Below are 19,556 nucleotides of genomic sequence, written 5' to 3'. Positions count from 1 at the left end.
TAAATAATTATTTAAGATTAATTATGTTGTCAGCTGAAGGAACATCTCTACTCAGAGCAGAAGTTTAGATTACTAAGTTTTCAATTGAGAATGGATATGATAAACCACCTGGGGAGGGGTGTGGGACATGGTTGCTTAATTTTCTGTGTATCTAACACTCCCCACTACCCATGCTTATGTATAAGTTTGTTTCAGATGGTCTGAAAGCTAACAGTACAGCCAGCTCAAAATTTGTCTAACTAATGTTATATGACATGCAAATCAGAGGCCAGCAATGCAAAACATAGTAAACTATTGGATAACATTTCTAGATGTGCCTTTGGAGGCTGTAACATTTATTTTCTTAGAAGGAAATGAAAAAGAATCAAAATTCAGGCAGAATCTATCCTTATTTGTATCTAAGAGCACTCCTTAGTTTAACTCTTGAATTTATATGCATTAAATGGATAATGTAAAGGTAACTAAGCACATAAGATGTTTTGAAGCCAAAACTTCATTTTAGTTCATCCGTATTTATTAAGAGTACTCAGTGAAGTTCTAGTTTATTTACCACTCCTGGATAGCTATAAATCAGTCAAGAGTCAAGCGCAAACCGTTCTTCAAATATATCTCTTTAGAAAATAACACTACATAAAAAGAAAATCTGTGATCTGAAATGGAAGCCAAGATAATTCCTTCAAAATTAGTGTTCTGTCTGCTGAAGACCTTGATCCTGTCACCATGGTTGCAGCTGAATTTCTAACTGCAGCCTACATAAAAGAAGATCTTGTGAGATGGGAGTGAGGAGCATTCACAGTAGCCAGCTACACAGACTAACGAGATCCTCATGCAGCGACATTTAGAAGTTATTTAAGTCTGACAGTATTTCATATCACCAACTGTGTCTAAAATACTGTCAGTCCCTGTTAGTGACCTACCATGTTTAACTGCCTACTGGGAGTTTTTAAGATAAGAAAAATATTAAGAAAGAAGCTCTCTAAAATACAAGCTAACCTTTTAACTACATTGAATTCTTTGATCTGTTTTTTCCCCTGCAGTCTGAAGCCTGTGATAAAAATCAAATTGAAAAAAAATGAACTCACTCAAGAGCCACAGAGAAACATTTAGCCTTGCAATTCAAGAAGAAAATAACAAGTTTTAAAAAGCTACACTCAGAATATTGAATATGAAGGCACTTCTTTATGTTAGGAAGTCAGCAATGCAGTAAAGCTTTGCTGATGCAGTGGTAGAATAACTCACCTTTTCGCCTTTCAACAAAAAGCCAAGAGGCACAAAGCTTCAAGGCTTTTCTGTGACTTAGTAAGCATTGTCTTGCCAGGCAGGAGAGAGTTAGTGTGGCAAACAGCCTACCTGTGTGTTCGTGGTCTCTGGTTCAAGGAAGCTGTCCTGCCTGGACTGTGCTGACTGCCCAGCCTGGCAGGGCTGGTCATGTAATCGTTCGGGACTGTTGGCGGCTTGACTGGCTCCAGGGTTTTGTAAGGAGTATTGCGTCTGGTCAAGGAAAAAAAGATTTGAAGATGGAAAGATAAAGAAACAGAAGATTAAAAGGATAAATAAGTGAAGTTGTAAATCCATTTGTTTTCTAAATCTTTTGTTAAAGATCATGGCAGTGACCCTCACTGCGACATATAGTAGAATTCCAACGGGCAGGGTAGACAGGTCACACTCAACAGCCCAAAGTACTCTTACACAGATCCATACAAGCTGGCCTACAGCACACAGACTGGTCAAAAAAGCCAAAACTAAACTATCTACCTGAAATACATTATTTGAGCAACCTAACACACAATAGCTACATCTGCATAACACTCTGGGTAAACTGTCAGCACATGACAAATTTCTGTTGTACTAATCTCCTCTTCCCTCCTTCCTTTCCCTTGCCATCAGAATCCTTTCCAAAAGTACTCTTGGCTAAAGGTATTCATCTCATTAAGACATCAGCAAGGCTGAATCAAGATTCACAGAACAAGTGACATTTGCAATCACCAGTACTTCTCCTAGGAGCACTGCTTCACACAGTAATCAAGCAACCTCATCTCACATAAGCAGATCTGGAAGTGCCTCATAGATGAGCTTCATTGTCTCCGTTTTGTGGCCCAAGAAAGCGAAGCCCAGAGAACTCCAACTGAGCAGGCTGCATCAAGTCAGAAATATAACACAGATCTTTTGAGATGTATTTACCAGAGCCATTACTGCCATAAGAACAGGGCATTTATTGCACTGAATCACAGAGCTCTTCAGTTCTCAGCAGTAACTGACAGGTCCATTGCAAAACACAGAATTTGGCAATGCATCAGAGCTAAGCAAAACCAAAAATACTGAACTGCTGGCATTTAATAATTTGTTCAATTACTGGTTATAACAGAGTTGCTAAGTTATACAGTTTCCTGGTATTTTAAGAAACTTACTGACTTTCTCTCTACAGTGTGAAAAGCAACAGTACTAAACTTACTTTTCAAGGTTATTTCAGTAACAGTCTTCCCTGCTTATCATTTTTATTTGGTAGTCTTTAGATGTCTACTGCTTACAACCAGAATACAAAATTTCTTCTTTTTTCAACAACTGATCTGTTTTGGCAGATCTATAGGTGGTGACACCCTGCATATTAAAATCATCTAGAGTTCTTCATATAGACAATTTAATTTACAAACACCACAGTATCTGGAAACAGTTACAGTATTTCCACTTTTTTCTTTAAGAGGTTTTAATAATAAATTGTTATAGATGGAAGACAAAGGACTGTTACAGATGGAAGACTGTTCAGAGCTCCCCACCTCAGTGTCCTCCAATGTTTCAGGGCCATGCTGGGAGCCCTTGCCACCAGGGAGAGCTACAGGGAGCCCAGAGGCTTGCTTTGCTCCAGGACCCTCAAGGAATGACTTCAACTACTCCCACTACATCCAGTTCCAGCAATTCACTTATTCTTCCACGGTACTTCAAACCAGAGCACCCCATGATTTCCACAATCTCTCTCTGGTCCTCTGAAGAGACCCCTGCTTACTTCATCCCCTTTTGCTTTTCACTTTTTCACATTTCCATGCAGGACTCACTTTAGATAGTCCTGCCCTGGAGGGACAAGCTGCACAACAGACATCACCTACTTAAAGACCAATGTTGCACACTAAGCTCATTCTGGTTTTACATACTCATCTCTGTTTTCTGGATCAAAGGGAGCAGAGTAGCATCCTTGTGGTTTCTAGCGATTTTTTCCTGCATAAATTAGGGTAAGTCATGCCTGTGATATTTCATGCCTTGGCAGAACACGGCTGCTCAAGACAAGAACTGTACTTCCTGAACAAGAAGGGCAGATAGAAATCTCTCTTACAAACCCACATTATTCCTCCCCCTCAGCCAACTGCTGCCGCTTGTCAAGCTCATCTGGAAATGACATTCAGCTGATTAATCCTTATCAGGCATCAGCCAAGGCAACCAAACAGCTCTGGCTTGTTCAGGGGGGAGTACTGAGAGAGGCAGCTCACCAGTACATCAACGCTTCTGTTTCACTAGCAAGCATCCAAGAGGACATGAAAGTGCTACCCAGGTTCCCAGAACTGATAAACAACTCTCTCAGCTGGGATAAGAGACATAATTGGAATACTGATTTCATGCCCTCGAGCAATGGGAATTTTCAGAAAACATGCTGAGGAAACCTCTAGGTTAATTTTCTGTGGAGTATGCAGCAAATACTACCACCAAAGCATCAAAAAGGGATTAAAAATCACTCAATCCTCAACAAAAGGAGTTGCTGCTTCTAATTTTCCTTGACCATTGCTCCTGATCTCCACCCTGCTCCATCTCAGTACTCCTCATTTTTCCAGCTTCCTCCTCTCAGAGACAACATACCTAAAGCCACCACCACCATGCCAGCCAGCTGTACAGTGCCTCAGTCACCCACAGTATAAGGAGAAAGCTGAGTGTGACAGACAAGTAGAAGGTCACTTAGGATGCCTTTTGGAAGATATTGCACAGTTGGACAAAACCATATGGCACGTGCACTGAGCTTCTCAAGTATTAAAGTTTTGGTCTCCAGGAACAACTACTTGCTGGCACACCAAGATAAGCAGATTTCACTCCCCACAGCTCCACAGCAGCAAAATAGATGCAGGGAACTCTGCTCATAGTGGGACTTGGGAATAGCAAAATCCTTCCTCATTTAAGTATAAAAATGAAAATGCACAAGCCAGCAAGAATCGATATTGCCACTGTTCACAATGCCATAAATTTTGCTTAGATAATGCAACAACTACAGCACAAACAGCCACTTCATAGCTCTTCTAATGTTAAGAAATGAGTAGACAAGAACTTTACTCATAAAGTCCTTCCCTCACTAAAGCTAAAACTTTAAGACTTGTTTCTGTCAATAAGGATTTCTTCCCAAAATTCAGGAATAACAATAGCCTCCTCATTTATCCATATCAATATTAAATCCTTCCCTGTGAAAAAAATTCTTGCAGTCATCCTGAAGAGTCAATGCAGCTGAAGGAGTTCATACATTAAGGGATATTGTGATTTTTTTTTTTTTTTTTTGCTAAAGGCAACCAGAATTTCCATCTATCCATGAATTTAAGAAACACCAACACTGGCACAATTAAAAATTTCTATTACACAGGAGGGACCAGCCAGTCCATTCTTACCCCAGAGTTCCCCGGCCTGACATGGGAGGACTTGGTGGTTTTTGTGTAGGCGGATTTGTTCTTGACAAGGTGCCAGTTCTTGCAGGCTGGTTATTTCCATGCTGAAATAAGGGAAAACATGATTTTATTTTTATAACAGAGCAGCTCTATTACTGACAGCTTTTTTTTTTTCAAGTGTAAGAATATGAAGTGAGAATTCCCAGACAGCTGTCAAACAACAAGTTTTCAGCTACGCACGAGACAGACACCAGTAAATACAAAGAGTCTAAACACAAGCTTAATGTTATTTTCACTATTAATTAACAACAGACATCAGAAAGGTAGACAATTGACAAGTTCATGCACAAATGTCTTCTATCATTTTTTTCCTTAAAGGGAAGCCACATTTGTATTCATTGTCATTCGGATGTTAATAATTTAAATCAAACTTTAACACTGACTGTAAAATACAGCCAGCACGGCCCAGAATTTCTCAATCTGCCCCTGCTATATGACTAGCAGAGTCATTCAGGTTGTCTGGGAAGTCTCCTGCAAAAAATGTAAGTGAAGGGAATCAAGGCATCTACTGAATTCAGAGCAAAGCACTAAACGTGTTAGAGAAATTAATGTATCTATGTATAAATGCAGATGTCAATGTATCACAGATATATTGACACGCTAAATGCTGTAAATGACAAAAAAAAAGTATAGCATGTTTAATCTAGATATCCTATGGAAAGCAGAAGAGAGTGTAAGAGAGCGCTAGTTTTCAGTTTTAATGGCTCTGCAGCCTCTGCTATCAGTCACATGAGGCACTGTGGGTCAAAGGAGAAATAACACTTCTTACCTTGGCTTTTAGCCACTTAACGTTGGCAAAAAAAGGGGGGAAAAAGGCAGAAATTAATGGCAGATCCATCACAACTGATATGACAGGTTAAACTAAAGATAATTACATTTTAAAGAAATCATTTGTGTCTACTGATAATTAGCTCATCCCAGTACACCAAGAGAGATTCTGCTGTGTCAGTTATTGAAAATTCGGTGTCTGACAAAGTGACCACAGGAAAAGCACTCGTGTCAGAATTAAGTTCAGCTAAGCTTTGCCAGATATGTCTGCCAGGTTCCTCATGGGCAGTAAAGGGTTGAAAAGCCCTCTGCTGACCATTCAAGCCCAAAACCACATCAGTGCTATTTCAAAGGCAATATGCACTTAAGAATTCGTTCACAAAACCACAGTTTCAGCAATATGCAAAGAACTGACAGGCCTGTTGCTTTTACACTTAACCTCCGTATGTTTTCAAGAAATCCTAGCTGCTGCACTGAATGGTAAATAAAGAAAAGGGAATTTTTAAACAGGATGAGCAGCAGTGCCTTTCACCTCTGGTGTATTGATTGAAATCTGATTCAAGCCAGCACAACGCTGGCTGCTCAAAACTGTTTTGGCAGGGATATAATGATTGTTATTCTGAAATTTTAGCTCTTAGAATCAAGTCATTATATGACTCCACTGTATCATTTTAACAGCCTTCATGATTGCAGAGGGAAAAAAAAAATCAAAACTTGGCCTCATGAGGAAAATGTAGCATTTTAAATAAGCTCAAGCCAAGTTCTCTCATTTTTGGGGGGAGCAAGGGTGTCATGAGAGCATGGGTCAGGGGGATAGGCACTCATATTTTTGAAAGGGTTATTTTCACCAATAAAAAAAAAAAAAGGTAAATACAAATACCCAAACCAAAATTATCCAAATTTTTTTGAGGTTATTTGGAATTAAATTGTTACTTCCAGAACAAGCCTTCACAGGCAGAGCATTTCAAACTGCGAGTCTGCATCTTCTCCTCCTCCTCCAGGAAACACAGACTAGTTTAAAGGCATCCATTAACTCAGTTTATAAAAGCAGTGAAAATATGCAATACAGCAAACGTGAATTTGAGACTTCTGACAGGGTCTGCAAAACCAATGAAAAACAGCTTGCTTACAGCTAAAAGAGTTTGGTTTACCAATCAAATGAGGTTGAAAGCCACTGCCCTTACATTATTCATATTACAAGAATAGGAACATAAATCCTGTTCCAAAATTCAGATTAAAAAGTCTAGCTCTGGTAAGTAAATTTGAAGGTCAGCCCATTTACTCCCAGCCTGGGCAGAAGTTCACCAGCAGAGTTCACAGGCATTTAAACCACCTCTGTCCCCACATACTCATTTAATGGATAAACATGCAGATTCAGTTCCCAAGATTCCAGAGTACTCTCCCAAGTAGTGTATTTTTAAAACAGGCCCTTAGTAATGAAATTTGCTTTCTCGTCTCACAGGAATGTGTGACCCTTCTCCTTACTTCACCAGCTGCCAACAGCAATGGCATAATACAAGGAATTTGTTAAAGGAGGCCAAAAAAATGAAACTCTTGGTCCTGTCCTTCCCCAGCAGACATAGCTTGAAATCTTTTGAAGGCTTAAAAGGAAGGGTGGCATGGTTTCTTATCCAGCCACTACTACTAAATTTGCCTGCCTAAAACAAAAAAAAGCAAAAAGCTTCCTTCCTTCCCTTCCCTTGTGCAGTGTCACTCAGCATTTATGGTGAGTACCTTCCATCCCCCTCCTAATCTCTGTTAAATTCTGTCTCCACTGCAGTGACACTATGAATATCAACATGTAGCAATAATTCACTTTATCTTCCTCTTATTTCAAACCTTTCAACTGCTAAGTACACCAAACATTTATCTGAAGTCCACTAGCTCTTGACCTTTATTCCTGTCTCTAGGACTACAGCAGGTGAGCCTCATCTCTTTTGCTACCAGTTAAAACACTATACAGACAGATATACACATGATTATTCAGAAGAATTAGAAACTGTTGTCATACTGCTTTCTATATGTAAAAAGGTCTGTAGATGTCCTCTCTGTTGTTGTCAATATAAACAAGAGTCATACAAGAAGGCCAGAACACAAAAGGAACAGGGATTCACATGGGAAAGCAACTCCTGATCCAAAAGACCTAAGTAAGGGGGGAAGGCAAATGAACCAAAGCAATATGAACCATATGGCTGTTTAATCATGGTTAACAAGCTAATTAATTAAGAGGATACTTTTTTTTTTTACTTATTGGCTGAGCTTATTAGGTCAACATTGCTGCATTTCTTGGTCTGAAAACCAAATGTGATGCTTTCCAAGCAATTAAAAAACCTGCCTGGAATTGAGAACAGTTTATGCAGCAGGGTCTAGACTCAGTGTGATTTGAAGAAGGTGGTGAAAAAAGGCAGCAGAAAACCTACAAGAGTGGCAGGTAGGTGCTTAATGTGTATGCAAGCATCTCCCTACAAACACCTCTAGGGCAGCCAGCCTGCTGGGAGGACATGACCACCACCAAGTGCCTGATCAGCACCAGGAAGGTCACAGCCAGGAGGGAGGGACATGCAGGGCAGGAGGAGGAGAAGTGGCAGCAGGCACGCAGTTCACAGCTTGAAGAGGGAAGAGATTGTTCTGAGAGGGTATCAAATAAGAGACAGGAGGTGTAAAATGGAAAAAGCTTAGTCAAATGAAGAGCATTACTGAGAACTCCAGCAGAAGATGTGAGGAGCATGATTCCCCTTCTCCTCCTGCTACTTGTATTACTGCACACACAGGAGACAGTTCTCAAACCAATACCAGCATCCTGGATGACACACACCAGAACACAAACAGTCTGTAGGCTTGCTGGGGATGCTTGTGATGCTGAGGGTGAGAACTAGACAGACCAGGACGTTCCCAGAAAGGAAACAGGATAGGCAGCAGTATTGGTTGGGGTTTCTTGCAATGATATAGCAGATGATGTTTTAAGGAAGCAAGCAGAAAAATCTTGCCCTTCCAGGGAAAACCCAACAAGCATATGGCTGTCATGGATAAAGCTTTAAGGGCTGTCACAAAACTAGGAGAAAGAAACCACAACCTCAGGTTTGAGAAATAAGAGTCAATGCTGCTCATTTCCAAAATGTTACAGCTAGGGCAGTGACACATCCATAGGGCTTGGACAGCATGGGAGAGCAGGCTGGCCTAGGACTGAGAGCCAGCAATGGGCTGGAAAGGAGCAAAGCAATTACAGCAACAGGCAGAACAGGTGTTTGCAACAGCCATGCAAGGCATCTATCAAAGCCAAAATTGAGGCTGCTCCTGTAACTCATGCCAGGAATTCAAAGCACCTGGACTTTAGAACTTCAGCTGTGGGTTTGCAATGGCAAGTAATGACTGTTAGTACCAAGAGAATTATTTGCTTAAGGCAACTCTTTTGGCAGTTCCAGCATACTCAGTTCTGGTAGTTTGAAGAGTACAAAAACACCTGCTGCTAAAGGCAGTACTGCAGATTGCTGCACCTGAGGTCAAAGGGACAAGACCAAGATTGGCATGAAAAGAGTGTGAGGAAATCCAAAGTACCCACTGGTAGTCAGAGGATGTCAAGACATCAAGAGACTCCACTGGCTGGCCTCAGAAGGCAGCCATTTAATGGTTTTAAATAGTTTTCATGCCAAGTAACAAGTCATGGGGGAACATTAGTCATGATTCAGGGAACTATAAATCTATCATTTGAGCTATAAACTGTGCTTGGAAAACTAGGGGTGAGGATGATTGCAAGTAACTCACTTATGTGAGCAAATTTATCTGTAAGGACACAAAAGACCACCTGCACACAGAAGCAAAATCCTTATCATGCTGATATTCAGCAAGTTTCTCCTGCACATTTCAGCTATGAACTCTCCAATTTCAGAGTGCAGAAACTTCAAATCTCTATGCAGGTTGTACTTCCCCTGCTGTATTCACTCATTATTTCTCTGACTCCTGAATTTAAAGAGCCAATTGCACTCTATATCCTGCCATATCTAGGATGACTGACAGAGGTCATTAAAGACCACCCAATATAAATGCTTTTCGATGGAAACAAGGGTTTAAAGTGCGCCAGTCTGATCTCCATTAATAGTAAGTATCTGGCAAACTTGAAACTTTTATATATGGGGTCTGTAAAAGCAATATTCAGCCTAAGACAGGTCATCTTTGACCAGTAATCACAACTGTCAGCCACAACAGAAAAACACCCCACTTGGTCACTCTTGACTCTTTAGTCAACTTCCCTTTTACTTAAAAAGGTACTTCCTTTATGAGTCATAGAAGAATGCCCCTACAGAAAGGTAGCTGGCCAAAAGACCTTTGGAAATGCTATTATGTGTGTGCAGCAAGTCAATTTTGCACAAGATTGCCTCTTCTCTCATTGGTGAGGCAGTTCTGAAATATGACATGGTGACAGAGCAAGAAAAACAGAAGCTGGAAAGGTGCTTGTACGTGAAGGTAGGGATTGCCTGAGGAAATGATAAAGCACCAAGCTTAGAACATGGTTTCCTTACAGAAATCAAGATACAGAGTTTGGTAGAATATGTAATCAAAGATGTTCAGCAGACAGATTGTATATGGGTGTCAGACACTCAGGGTAAAACACTTCTGCCACACTAGTTTTGTGCAGTTTTAAAGAAATTATGCCCATGTCTCAATTTTCTTATCAGAATGTCTATATTTCCTTATAGTCTATAGTAAAGCAGACTATTTTCAGAAATGGCAGGTTTCAAATTAGTATTTCTTTCAAAATTGAACATATGTAGGTAAGTCTCTCTTCAGGGAAATTTAACCTCTCCTGCTAATATTTGCAACCCTAGTCATCACTCTTCTGTTAACAGCAACCAGATGTATTTTGTCAGTATTGCTTCTCTCCTTTCTTTCTTTTTTTTTCTTCTTTTTTTTTTTTTTTTTTTTTTTTTGGTTTAACTTTCCAGTTAAGAAGAATTAGCACACAAAAACCTGTTGTGGATGATAGACAAATTTAACATTGTCCTCTCAGCACTCACGAGTCTTGTTCAGAGAAAGACACTGAGATTCCTGCTTTTAAATTGTTCAAGATTTTTCAGTTGATTTGGTGACATTGAATCTAACTACAATAAACTAAGACTAGCATAAAAAATTAGAAAATAAAGAGACCTCTAAGTGTTGAGTTTCTTTTGCAAGCTGAAAGGCTTGAAACCTACATTAGGTCAGATGACACTGGGCACACTTCTGACTTTCCAGCAGCAAGTGCCCTATGGAAAGCACACAGTGTTAACACTCACAACAGAGTCATTAGAGTTGGCAACAGGAAGCTCCTTTTTCCCCCAGAGAAGCATTCTTTACCCTACAGCAACATTTACTGTTTGGCCTGACCCCAGAGGGATGATGTGACATTAATGAAATTGGCAACATGACATCCTTTGAAGCGTGAATGTCTGACAGAGGCTGGGAAGGGACAAAGGCAGCAGCAGCTCCAGCTCAGAATCTCTATCTCACTTGGGTTTTATTAGAGTGAATTATTTAAAATTTAATATTCCAGCAGCTACACATAAAAAGTCTTATCCTAAAGGGTAAGTAAGCTTGATTAGGTAGCCTTTCACTCTCCCATCAGTATCTCATCTGCATTTTCGTTTTGGACTGAGACAGATATAAGCATGGACTGCAGACAAGTAGGACAAGCTGAGAAGGGTAAGAGCAAGACTCCCTTCTCTAAGCTTAGTGTTTGTCAAGTTCTGACCCAATCCCTACTTTAAGGGAGTCCTTCCAACTTCCATTTGCTTGAGAAAGATTTCTGAATGCTTAACTCCTGTTTAACTTTCTGGGCACAAAAGCTTCTTACAGCTGTCATGTGCCAAATGAAAATTTCTTTATGGTGACAAAATTACAATTTTTTTCCTTACAAATAAAACTGAAAAGGGATCAATCTTCATATACAATTGAAGTTTGGTTTTCAAGAACTATTAGTTCCATAAAATAAACTTGATCCGATTACAGCTATTGGGCATTTCAATTAGGCATGCACTCAACATTTTACCTGCCTTTAACCACAAGGCATCATCACTTCAATTTCCTGCTTAGCTGCCATTTTACAAATTGCTGCAATTCCACCTGCCTTCTATTCAAAAAGAAGATTATTATAAATTCAAAGGCCAATTTGAGTTTGGTTTTTAAGTGGAAATTTAAGGCTTTTAAGGCAGCTTCCAAAGCTTCCTCCTTCTCCCTGCTCTTCAACTAAGGATTTTCTGTATGAGTAATTGTGTTTGACCTATTTATTTGCTGGCACAGTATTTTTTTTCTTTCCTTGCACAAAGAAAAAAAAGAGAAGAGGAGGAAGGAAATGTTAAAGTAGCCTCTGCCTAATAATTTTGAACCAAGCTCTACACAGGAAGGTAGATAACAACACTTACTCTTGTTTACAAAGAATTACTTTAGCTACATTCCCCTATGCCTGAGGGTGACAGCTGAGCAACCATTTAACAGACCAGCAAAAACGTCTCCCTGTGTGATTCTTGGAGCCATCAACATATATTTGTAATGCAAAGGAAAGCCTTCTTCCTAGCAAACCAACTTAAAAAGCCCTCCTGATTTGGACTGATGTCAGCCTCAGCTTCATAGGCACGTGTATTTTTAAAAAAAGCAACTTTTGGAGACATTGTCTGTATCTGTCCCTGCAAAGGGAAGGGCAGGGAGTGCAACAGCTGGGGCACTTTGGGGCTGCCATGGAGGTTTCAGGCTGAAGGAGAAAGCACCTGTGATCCTAGGACGCTCCACAAAAGCTTTTCAAGCCAGACTGTGCTGGAGGAGACAGCACTGCCTTCCAAGGAAGTGTCTCCCATCAGTGAGGAAACTGCTGTGGAGAGCAGCTGCTTCCCCACCACTGCCACCCCCACAGAAATTGCTGCATGCATGGGAGACACAGGGGGCATGCAGAGCCCTTCTCCATGCCCCAAGCACATGCATCTGCTTTTGCATCCTTTCTACACAGCCACGACAAGCAGAGACAAAGAAAATGAAGTGTGAGTATACACACGAGGTGGTTTTGCATTTGCACAGACGGAAGACATATGGTGAAGACAGCATCTACCCTGAGGATTACACACCTCCCTAATTTCATTATTTAACTCTGTGAGACATTATTTTTATCTGCACTTTCCATATGAAACAATTCAGGATCACCCTATAAAATATACTACAAATTTAAACAACATTTTTCCTAGGATCAATATTTAAATACATAGAAGCAGAGACAGGGTATAATCCAGTTGAATCCAATATCCTTGTTTTCTCCTCCTTGTATTTTTCCTTTCTTTATCAAATCCTACACCAGAACAGTCCCACTAACAGCAATAAATTGTCATCTGTAGATTTCAAAGCGTTGTATAATTTTTATTTAATACCTAAATGCCAATATATGCACTGTATCTTACTGACAGCTGGTAAAACAGAAAACATTCAAGGATCTGCAAGTTAATCAAACTGACAACTGTTCTAAGCAGATCTCAAACTTCTTTTTCTCTAGAAAAACGTGCTTTCTAAGGCCTTATTGGACATGTTGCTGTCCAACTTGGGGTGAAATCTTTGCCCAAGAAAATAAGACTTAACAGAGACTGAAGCATCTTTTAAGACTACTCCAGACGAGACAAGTTTGTAATTCAGTTTATTGAATGTTCTCCCCTAACTGTAGATTCAAGAGGCAACTCAGATTCTCAGCATCATCTTCCTTTGTGCTGACTTCCAACAGGACTTGATCCAGCTCCTGAAGTTGTTTTGGTTTGATTTTCTGGTAACATCAGTGCCTACATCTAGGTGACTAAGTAAGCTACTTCCATCAGAACCTTAATGTGTGTCACACTCTTGGAACCCAAGTAATAGGACAGCTAAAACATTTAATTGTGTCATTAAGATCAGACACTCTTTTCAACAGTGTCTCTAACACATGGCAGCCACCTTGAACTACATACCTGAGGTCTGGCTGGCAGTTTATTTCATTTGTATAACAACTTTACATAGAAAATACCAAGTGTTTCATACCTTTGACAGGTGTAAAACAGACTTAAGCAAGTCACTCAAATAAACAATATCAAGATATAATTTGCAGCTGTCTTGTAATTGAGTTGGCCATTTGGTTATTACTAGAGGCTTTTTTACCTCTGAAAAGACCAAGCTTTCAGTATAGAATAAACAACTAATCTTCAAAAAAACCCTTTACCAAAACCATTCCATAAGAACTACCTAGAAATGAGTAAACAGCACCCACTAAAAAAAGAGGGTTACATGAATAAAGGCAGTAGTACTCCCAAAAGCAAATACTGATATTGGAAGATGCAACAGCTAACCCTTAATAACCTCAGCCTACATAGATCAAACAACCTGTTTTGAGTCTGCATAACACAAGTAGTTCAGCAAAGCATCAATTTCAGAGACTAACAGTAATTATTTGACTTTTAAAGTCTTCTACAGCACTTGATCCCTGGAGCACTTAAATGCAGAAACCAATAACCTGACATTGAATTTCTGTACTCTCTATTCGTAGAACATTCTCCTCAAATGCAGCCTGTACTGAAAAATCATCAGTTTCTCTGACTCCAATGTTTCTATTTTATAGCAATTCAGAATACATCTGTCTGTGTCAGGCTTCTACACAACACTTATTCATCAAGACTGGCTTAATTTATTACTGAAAAACAATCCTGGGTTACAGGCTTAATACAGGTTCACCTATAAACTAAAAAAAATCAGGTAGCCTGAAGTCACTACATTAATTCATAGTCTACAGCTGTCATGGTATAGAACTGCTTTCTAACTTGTGCTGGAATTAGACTCCTGTGGACATTTGGAGGGCTATGATGAAGCAGGAGGTTCCCTGGTCTCTGCTGTGCCAAGTCATTCCAAAGATCCTTTCCTCAAGCTCAGCAATTCAAAGGGCACTTGATGGGCTGATAGAGCTGCACAAGTCACTGACCAGAGAACATCAAGGCATGTGCTATCCTTTAGAGGATACATAGGTTTTGAATAAATGCCATCCAAGAGAAGATTGTTGCAAACTGAATATACCTTGAACACATGGTCTAGAGGGATACAAAAGTATTTTTTACAAAAAGATAACCAGGAGCAAATGGCGTTATATTAATTCATTCCATCTACAACCATTTCAAGAGAGGTAGACATTATCTTACTAAGGTTTTTATTTAGAGAAAAGGAAAGTTAGGCTGTCCAATGGGAGTAAGACATCAAAAGCCACTGAGATCTAAAAGCAAACTAGCTGCCCCTTTTTCTTCTGACCTACCAAAAATCCCCAACTCCACCAGCCAACTTCCCCATAAGAGATGACTTCCTTTATTTCTTTAGTTATTGAGAAAAACTGAGTGGCAGTGATAACTTAAGGCAGAGGAGGAAGTAGTGATAATTTTAAAAGTCAGTCATGGCTTTTTTGACAAGTCATTAGCCTAAGATGATGAGCCATTATTTCCTGACACTGTGACTGTCACTAACAGTCACAAGGGTAAGGAAAACATTGCTCAAAAAACCCTCACTGTAAACCAATCCATTATGTTATTGAAACGTTTGTATGTGGGAGCACATCACACCCATCACCCTTCCTACCATAAAGGAGCTACACATTTTAGTACCAGTAACATTCTGCCCCGACCCTGCCTCCTGGTCTGTTTTATTTTTGGTCCTCAAGTGTCCAGGAATTCTTACCTTCACGCCATGGCCAACATCATCCAGCACCGTGTAGTCTATAGGTTTTCGAATATACCTTACAGGACGTTCCATGTTCGCTGGTGCTATAATTTTGTGAGTTCTTGATGTGTTCTTATTGGTCGTCAAAATGCCTATCTCTCTGCGAGCCACCTTTTCTTTATGGATGTCCACAGTCTAGATTAAAAACAAGAAAGTATGGGTTTCTTTAGGCATTTGCTGTTTTCTTTACAGAGCTAGCTACATGTTTAGGTTTCACTGTTAGACAAAGAGTCTGAATGTTAATGCTGCTGGAAGGATGCCAGTTTATTGATGAAATGAGTTTAATCTACACAAACCTTGTAAGAAAATTACACCTTAATGAAATAATCAATATTAATAATAAAATTACAATTATATGTTATTCCTTTGACACCCTAAAGACACTATGCAGATACAGTCCTGACAGATTAACCCTCAGTGTTCTTATGGCTGACACTAGAAATAAATTACTCCATCTCCACAGCTGGGAAACCAGGACAGACAAGCTAAGCAATTTGCTCAGAGCCCCGGAGGGGACTCAGCTTGGGAAGTCTGTGTGGTAATTTCTTTCAGCAAAGCCATCAGTGCATATCAGAGTGAGAGTCTGCACTAGTAGGGACCAATTTCAGCACTGGGGCTAGTTTCAGTCATACTGCTCATAGCAGTTTTACTGAAAGAATAAAATAAAGCTTTAAAGATGCAAGTAAAGGAATATAAAGTACACTACATTTTATTCAGAAAAAAAAGGAGATAAAGATCAGTCCAGCAGTCTGTGAAAAATCAGACTAAGCTTCACATAACAGACACATTCTTCTACATGGAATATAATCACAGCTTAAGCCCTAGCTGAAGAACAAAGGCAAATCAAGCATTGGATGTCACAGAAATCCCATTTCTAGGAAGCCTATTTCGAGATTCAGGGATTGAATGTACTGGTTTAAGTACCTACTAGAACCTCAGGATCTCATTGAAGGAGATGGTATCTGACAACAAAATGCCCCTTTGAGCAAAACCTCTCAAGCCACCACTTTATCCACAGAGGAAAACCAATCTTAGTCTATAAGCATCAATTCTTCCTAGAAAGGCTATCACAGAAAAAAAAAGGTGAAGGTTCAGAAAGAAAGAAAAATCCTTGTCATCCTAAATCCTACCTCATTTTGGTACATATCTAGAAATGGTTTAATATAAAATGAATATTGTGATGGGCAAGGTTTTGTTTAGTGAAGGAAAGTCAAAGATGCAGGACAAAATTAGCTGATATTTCTGCTCCTATATGAGGCAAGATAAAAAAAGCAAGATTAGTATTCAGGAAATTAACATTTCTAGGAAAGCCAGCATTCAGCGGTCACTGTGAAATGAAATGTCTTCAGCTGAACTGTCTTTTTCATTAACTGGTGCACATGCTCAAATAATCTTAAATTATCCTGACAACACAAAGACATAAAAATGTAAGACCCTTCCTTAACAGTTCTGATAGGCAGCATTGCAGATTACAAGCAGGAATACAGGTAGAGAAGCACCTGAGAACAGTGATACCAAGCAATCTTGTTTTCACAGCTTCAGCTAAATAACAGACTACTTGTAACACTGCAAAAGGTTCTTTTACTTTGAAAGCACACAGAATCTTCATAGAAATAAGAGTTGCAATTTTCCAAAGCAATGCAAGACATTAAGTGTGTATGTCTGCATTAGCTTATATGGAATAAATTAATTAAATATCCCAGGAAAACTTTGGAACAAACTTTATTGTTCTAAATGCTCACATTCTGAAAAATCCCTAAGTCGGGAATTTTAAAAATGCCTTTCCAAATAAGACAGTCCAATACATCAAGTATTTACCTACATCAGTATCAGGTACCACCCACTGCACCCATGTTTTCTCTGGCAGCCAATTTCACAGATAAGAGGATGAAGTCTAAAGAATGAGATTAGTCTAATAATTATTTTTCAAATGCAGCTATTATTTGTCCTTTTCCTTTCAGAGACTGAAACATATATATTAGTTCTGCCTTTTCAGTGTTTTCTTGATCTTGCTGAAAGAATTATAAGGGCTGTGCTACATGTTCATCTCTCTTCCAATTTTTCTGCAGAACCAGAACCTTTCTGTTCAATGATAACTGCAGGTCTCAAACTGTCTTACAAAACTCTTAAATAATAAACAAGTCTCCATATTTTGTAATACATGAGGACCGCATGTGAGAGAAAAAGCACCAATTTTAAAGCCCCCTGAATAACATAGCAATTTAGGAGGCTGAGAACATCAATTTAAAAAACATACAACAATGTTTCAAAGTAGGGTTCTTGAAATACAGCTAGGTCCCTAGAAATAAATCCATGCTTCTACTTAATCCTCACAAACCAAACCTGTTGTTACTAAGAAACTCATTTTTTGTTCAGTGGATGGACAAAAATGCATCTTTATGCTAAGAGTTCTCTTAACACTGACAGCAAAAGATAAAAGACAAAACAAAACAAAGCCCTTCAGAGTACAAAAAAACCACATCTTTTTCTAGCAGGTAGTCCATGAAACTGACTTCTCCTCACAATGAAAGTTCTGTAAGCTACTGGAACAGAGGATAAGAAATTCCAGGAACAGATCCTGTACCATACATGCTTTGGAAACTGACTCAAGTAATACTGCAACAAATTGCTGTTAATGAAAATACCTCTTAGAACAGGAAAACACTATATATTAATTTTATCAGACAGCTTATCCAAAATTACGTATGGAACAGTGATTTGTAAGGTCTTGGCATGAATTTCAGTGAGAAAAAAAAAGAGTACTGCATCACAGTGCAGGGCCAGCAACAGGGCACATATGTAAATCCTGAAAGGCATTCAGATATGCCTGTGTAAGAGACTAATTTGCTGTTCAAAGCAAACAAGACTTCAACTCCTACCACATCTGGTGCACTGGAAAAGCAAGGCAGGATTTTACCCCTATGCAAAGCAAAGGCTCACAGCATATGCTTTGCCCAGAGCAATAGGCTGCCTGTCAGAGCTACCAGACAGCATCTTACCTCTTCAAGAAATTATTGGGCTTTTTTTAGATCTGTATATTATTAAGTCTTATGTGAACATTATGTAAAACAAAGCACACAACAATTGGTCATTCTTCTATTTTCATTTCTATCTGCTTGATGTTCATGTGGAGGTTTATTGTTTAGTCATACGTGATATCTTTCACTTTCAAAAGAGGAAAAACTCAACACACAAGCAATTTTTGGTAGGATAGCAAAGCTTTCCAGCCAGTCAACAGTTAAATTTCCAAGAAAGACAAGCCACATATACCAGGTAACAGCCAAAACAGACCATTCCCAAAGCTCTGGTCACACCTGACATCTGCAGCTATGAGTGCTTGTTCTGATATGGCAACAAGACAGCTGAACAGTAGTTGGTTTGGGATTTCATGCACAAAACCTACTTTTAGATAAAGATGGAGAGGAACAAAGTATGGCTAACTGGCATGGGTTAGCACAGGCTAACAGGCACTTGCAAGCAGTCAGACCAGCTTCAGGTATCTTTGACCTATGCTGAAACAAATACATAGCATAATTTAAAATTTGGGGGAAAGGGCAGGGATTTTCACTCCTAGTGAGACAAAGCCCAGCTTTGTATTGATTTGGAGAAGAGAGAAAAGACAGTCTTTCCAGAAGCACAATGTGTTTCCTTTGGGAAGCAAATTTAAATGAACTCGTCAAACAAACCCCTTTGCCACTACAACTGAGTGCCAGGGACTATGCCAGCTAATCCAAAAGCCTGGAGGTTGAAGGAACTGTTAATTATTAGCTGATTCCAATATTTGTCTTCTTTAAATCATATAAAATTTAAAAAAGCAGACAGTTGAACAACAGGATGTGGAGTTAAAATTTAACTGTTTGCTTCCTTAGAAGTAGCCTCAAGGCCAAGTGAAGCACAGCAATGATACAGCAAATAGTTGTTCTTTTATTATCCTGTGCTGCAGACACCACTCTACTCATGTGCTAGGGTATGCCAGCCCAGAACAAACAATTTACAATAAATAGAGACTGAAACTCTATTAGCTCTGGCCAAGCTAATATAAGGGTATCTAGACATTTTAATAAAGCTCACACATATGGGGTTACTAAAATAAAAAAGGAAAAACAAAATCCTTTTCTCTTGAACCACTGCAACTTACAAGTTTAAGGAAGAGCAAAAAGTCACTTCAAAGACTTTTCCTTGGTCTTAAAAATGTAACATTCAAACACATAAGACCAAAAAGAAAAAAATCCTAAGGTTACTTTTAATGACAGCTTTTCAGGCCATTTCATGCAATACTCTGAAGAACTTTCATATCATACAAACAAATGCCCTGTGTCACACAGAGATGCAAGCCAGTAACTTTTCAATTTTTCCCTAAACTCA

General features: G+C 39.2%; 1 protein-coding gene across 11 annotated transcripts in view; it reads right to left on the bottom strand.

The window, feature by feature from the left end:
* The window catches only part of ABI1 (abl interactor 1), a 77,285-nt gene that overhangs the window by 13,131 nt on the left and 44,598 nt on the right, over positions 1 to 19,556 (bottom strand). For 7 of the 11 annotated variants that reach the window (XM_063149608.1, XM_063149618.1, XM_063149546.1 and 4 more), the window contains exons 3-6: positions 15,150 to 15,326; positions 5,461 to 5,475; positions 4,635 to 4,735; positions 1,351 to 1,491 (exon numbers count right to left, since the gene is read on the bottom strand). In XM_063149608.1, coding sequence (XP_063005678.1) covers positions 1,351 to 1,491; positions 4,635 to 4,735; positions 5,461 to 5,475; positions 15,150 to 15,326 — 434 coding nt within the window. The remainder of the gene's footprint in view (positions 1 to 1,350; positions 1,492 to 4,634; positions 4,736 to 5,460; positions 5,476 to 15,149; positions 15,327 to 19,556) is intronic. The other 4 variants (XM_063149527.1, XM_063149555.1, XM_063149574.1 and 1 more) reach the window with 1 other exon arrangement.

This window comes from Melospiza melodia, chromosome 1, assembly GCF_035770615.1.
Source record: "Melospiza melodia melodia isolate bMelMel2 chromosome 1, bMelMel2.pri, whole genome shotgun sequence".
NCBI lineage: Eukaryota > Metazoa > Chordata > Aves > Passeriformes > Passerellidae > Melospiza > Melospiza melodia.
This window is presented reverse-complemented; position numbering and strand designations above follow the sequence as displayed.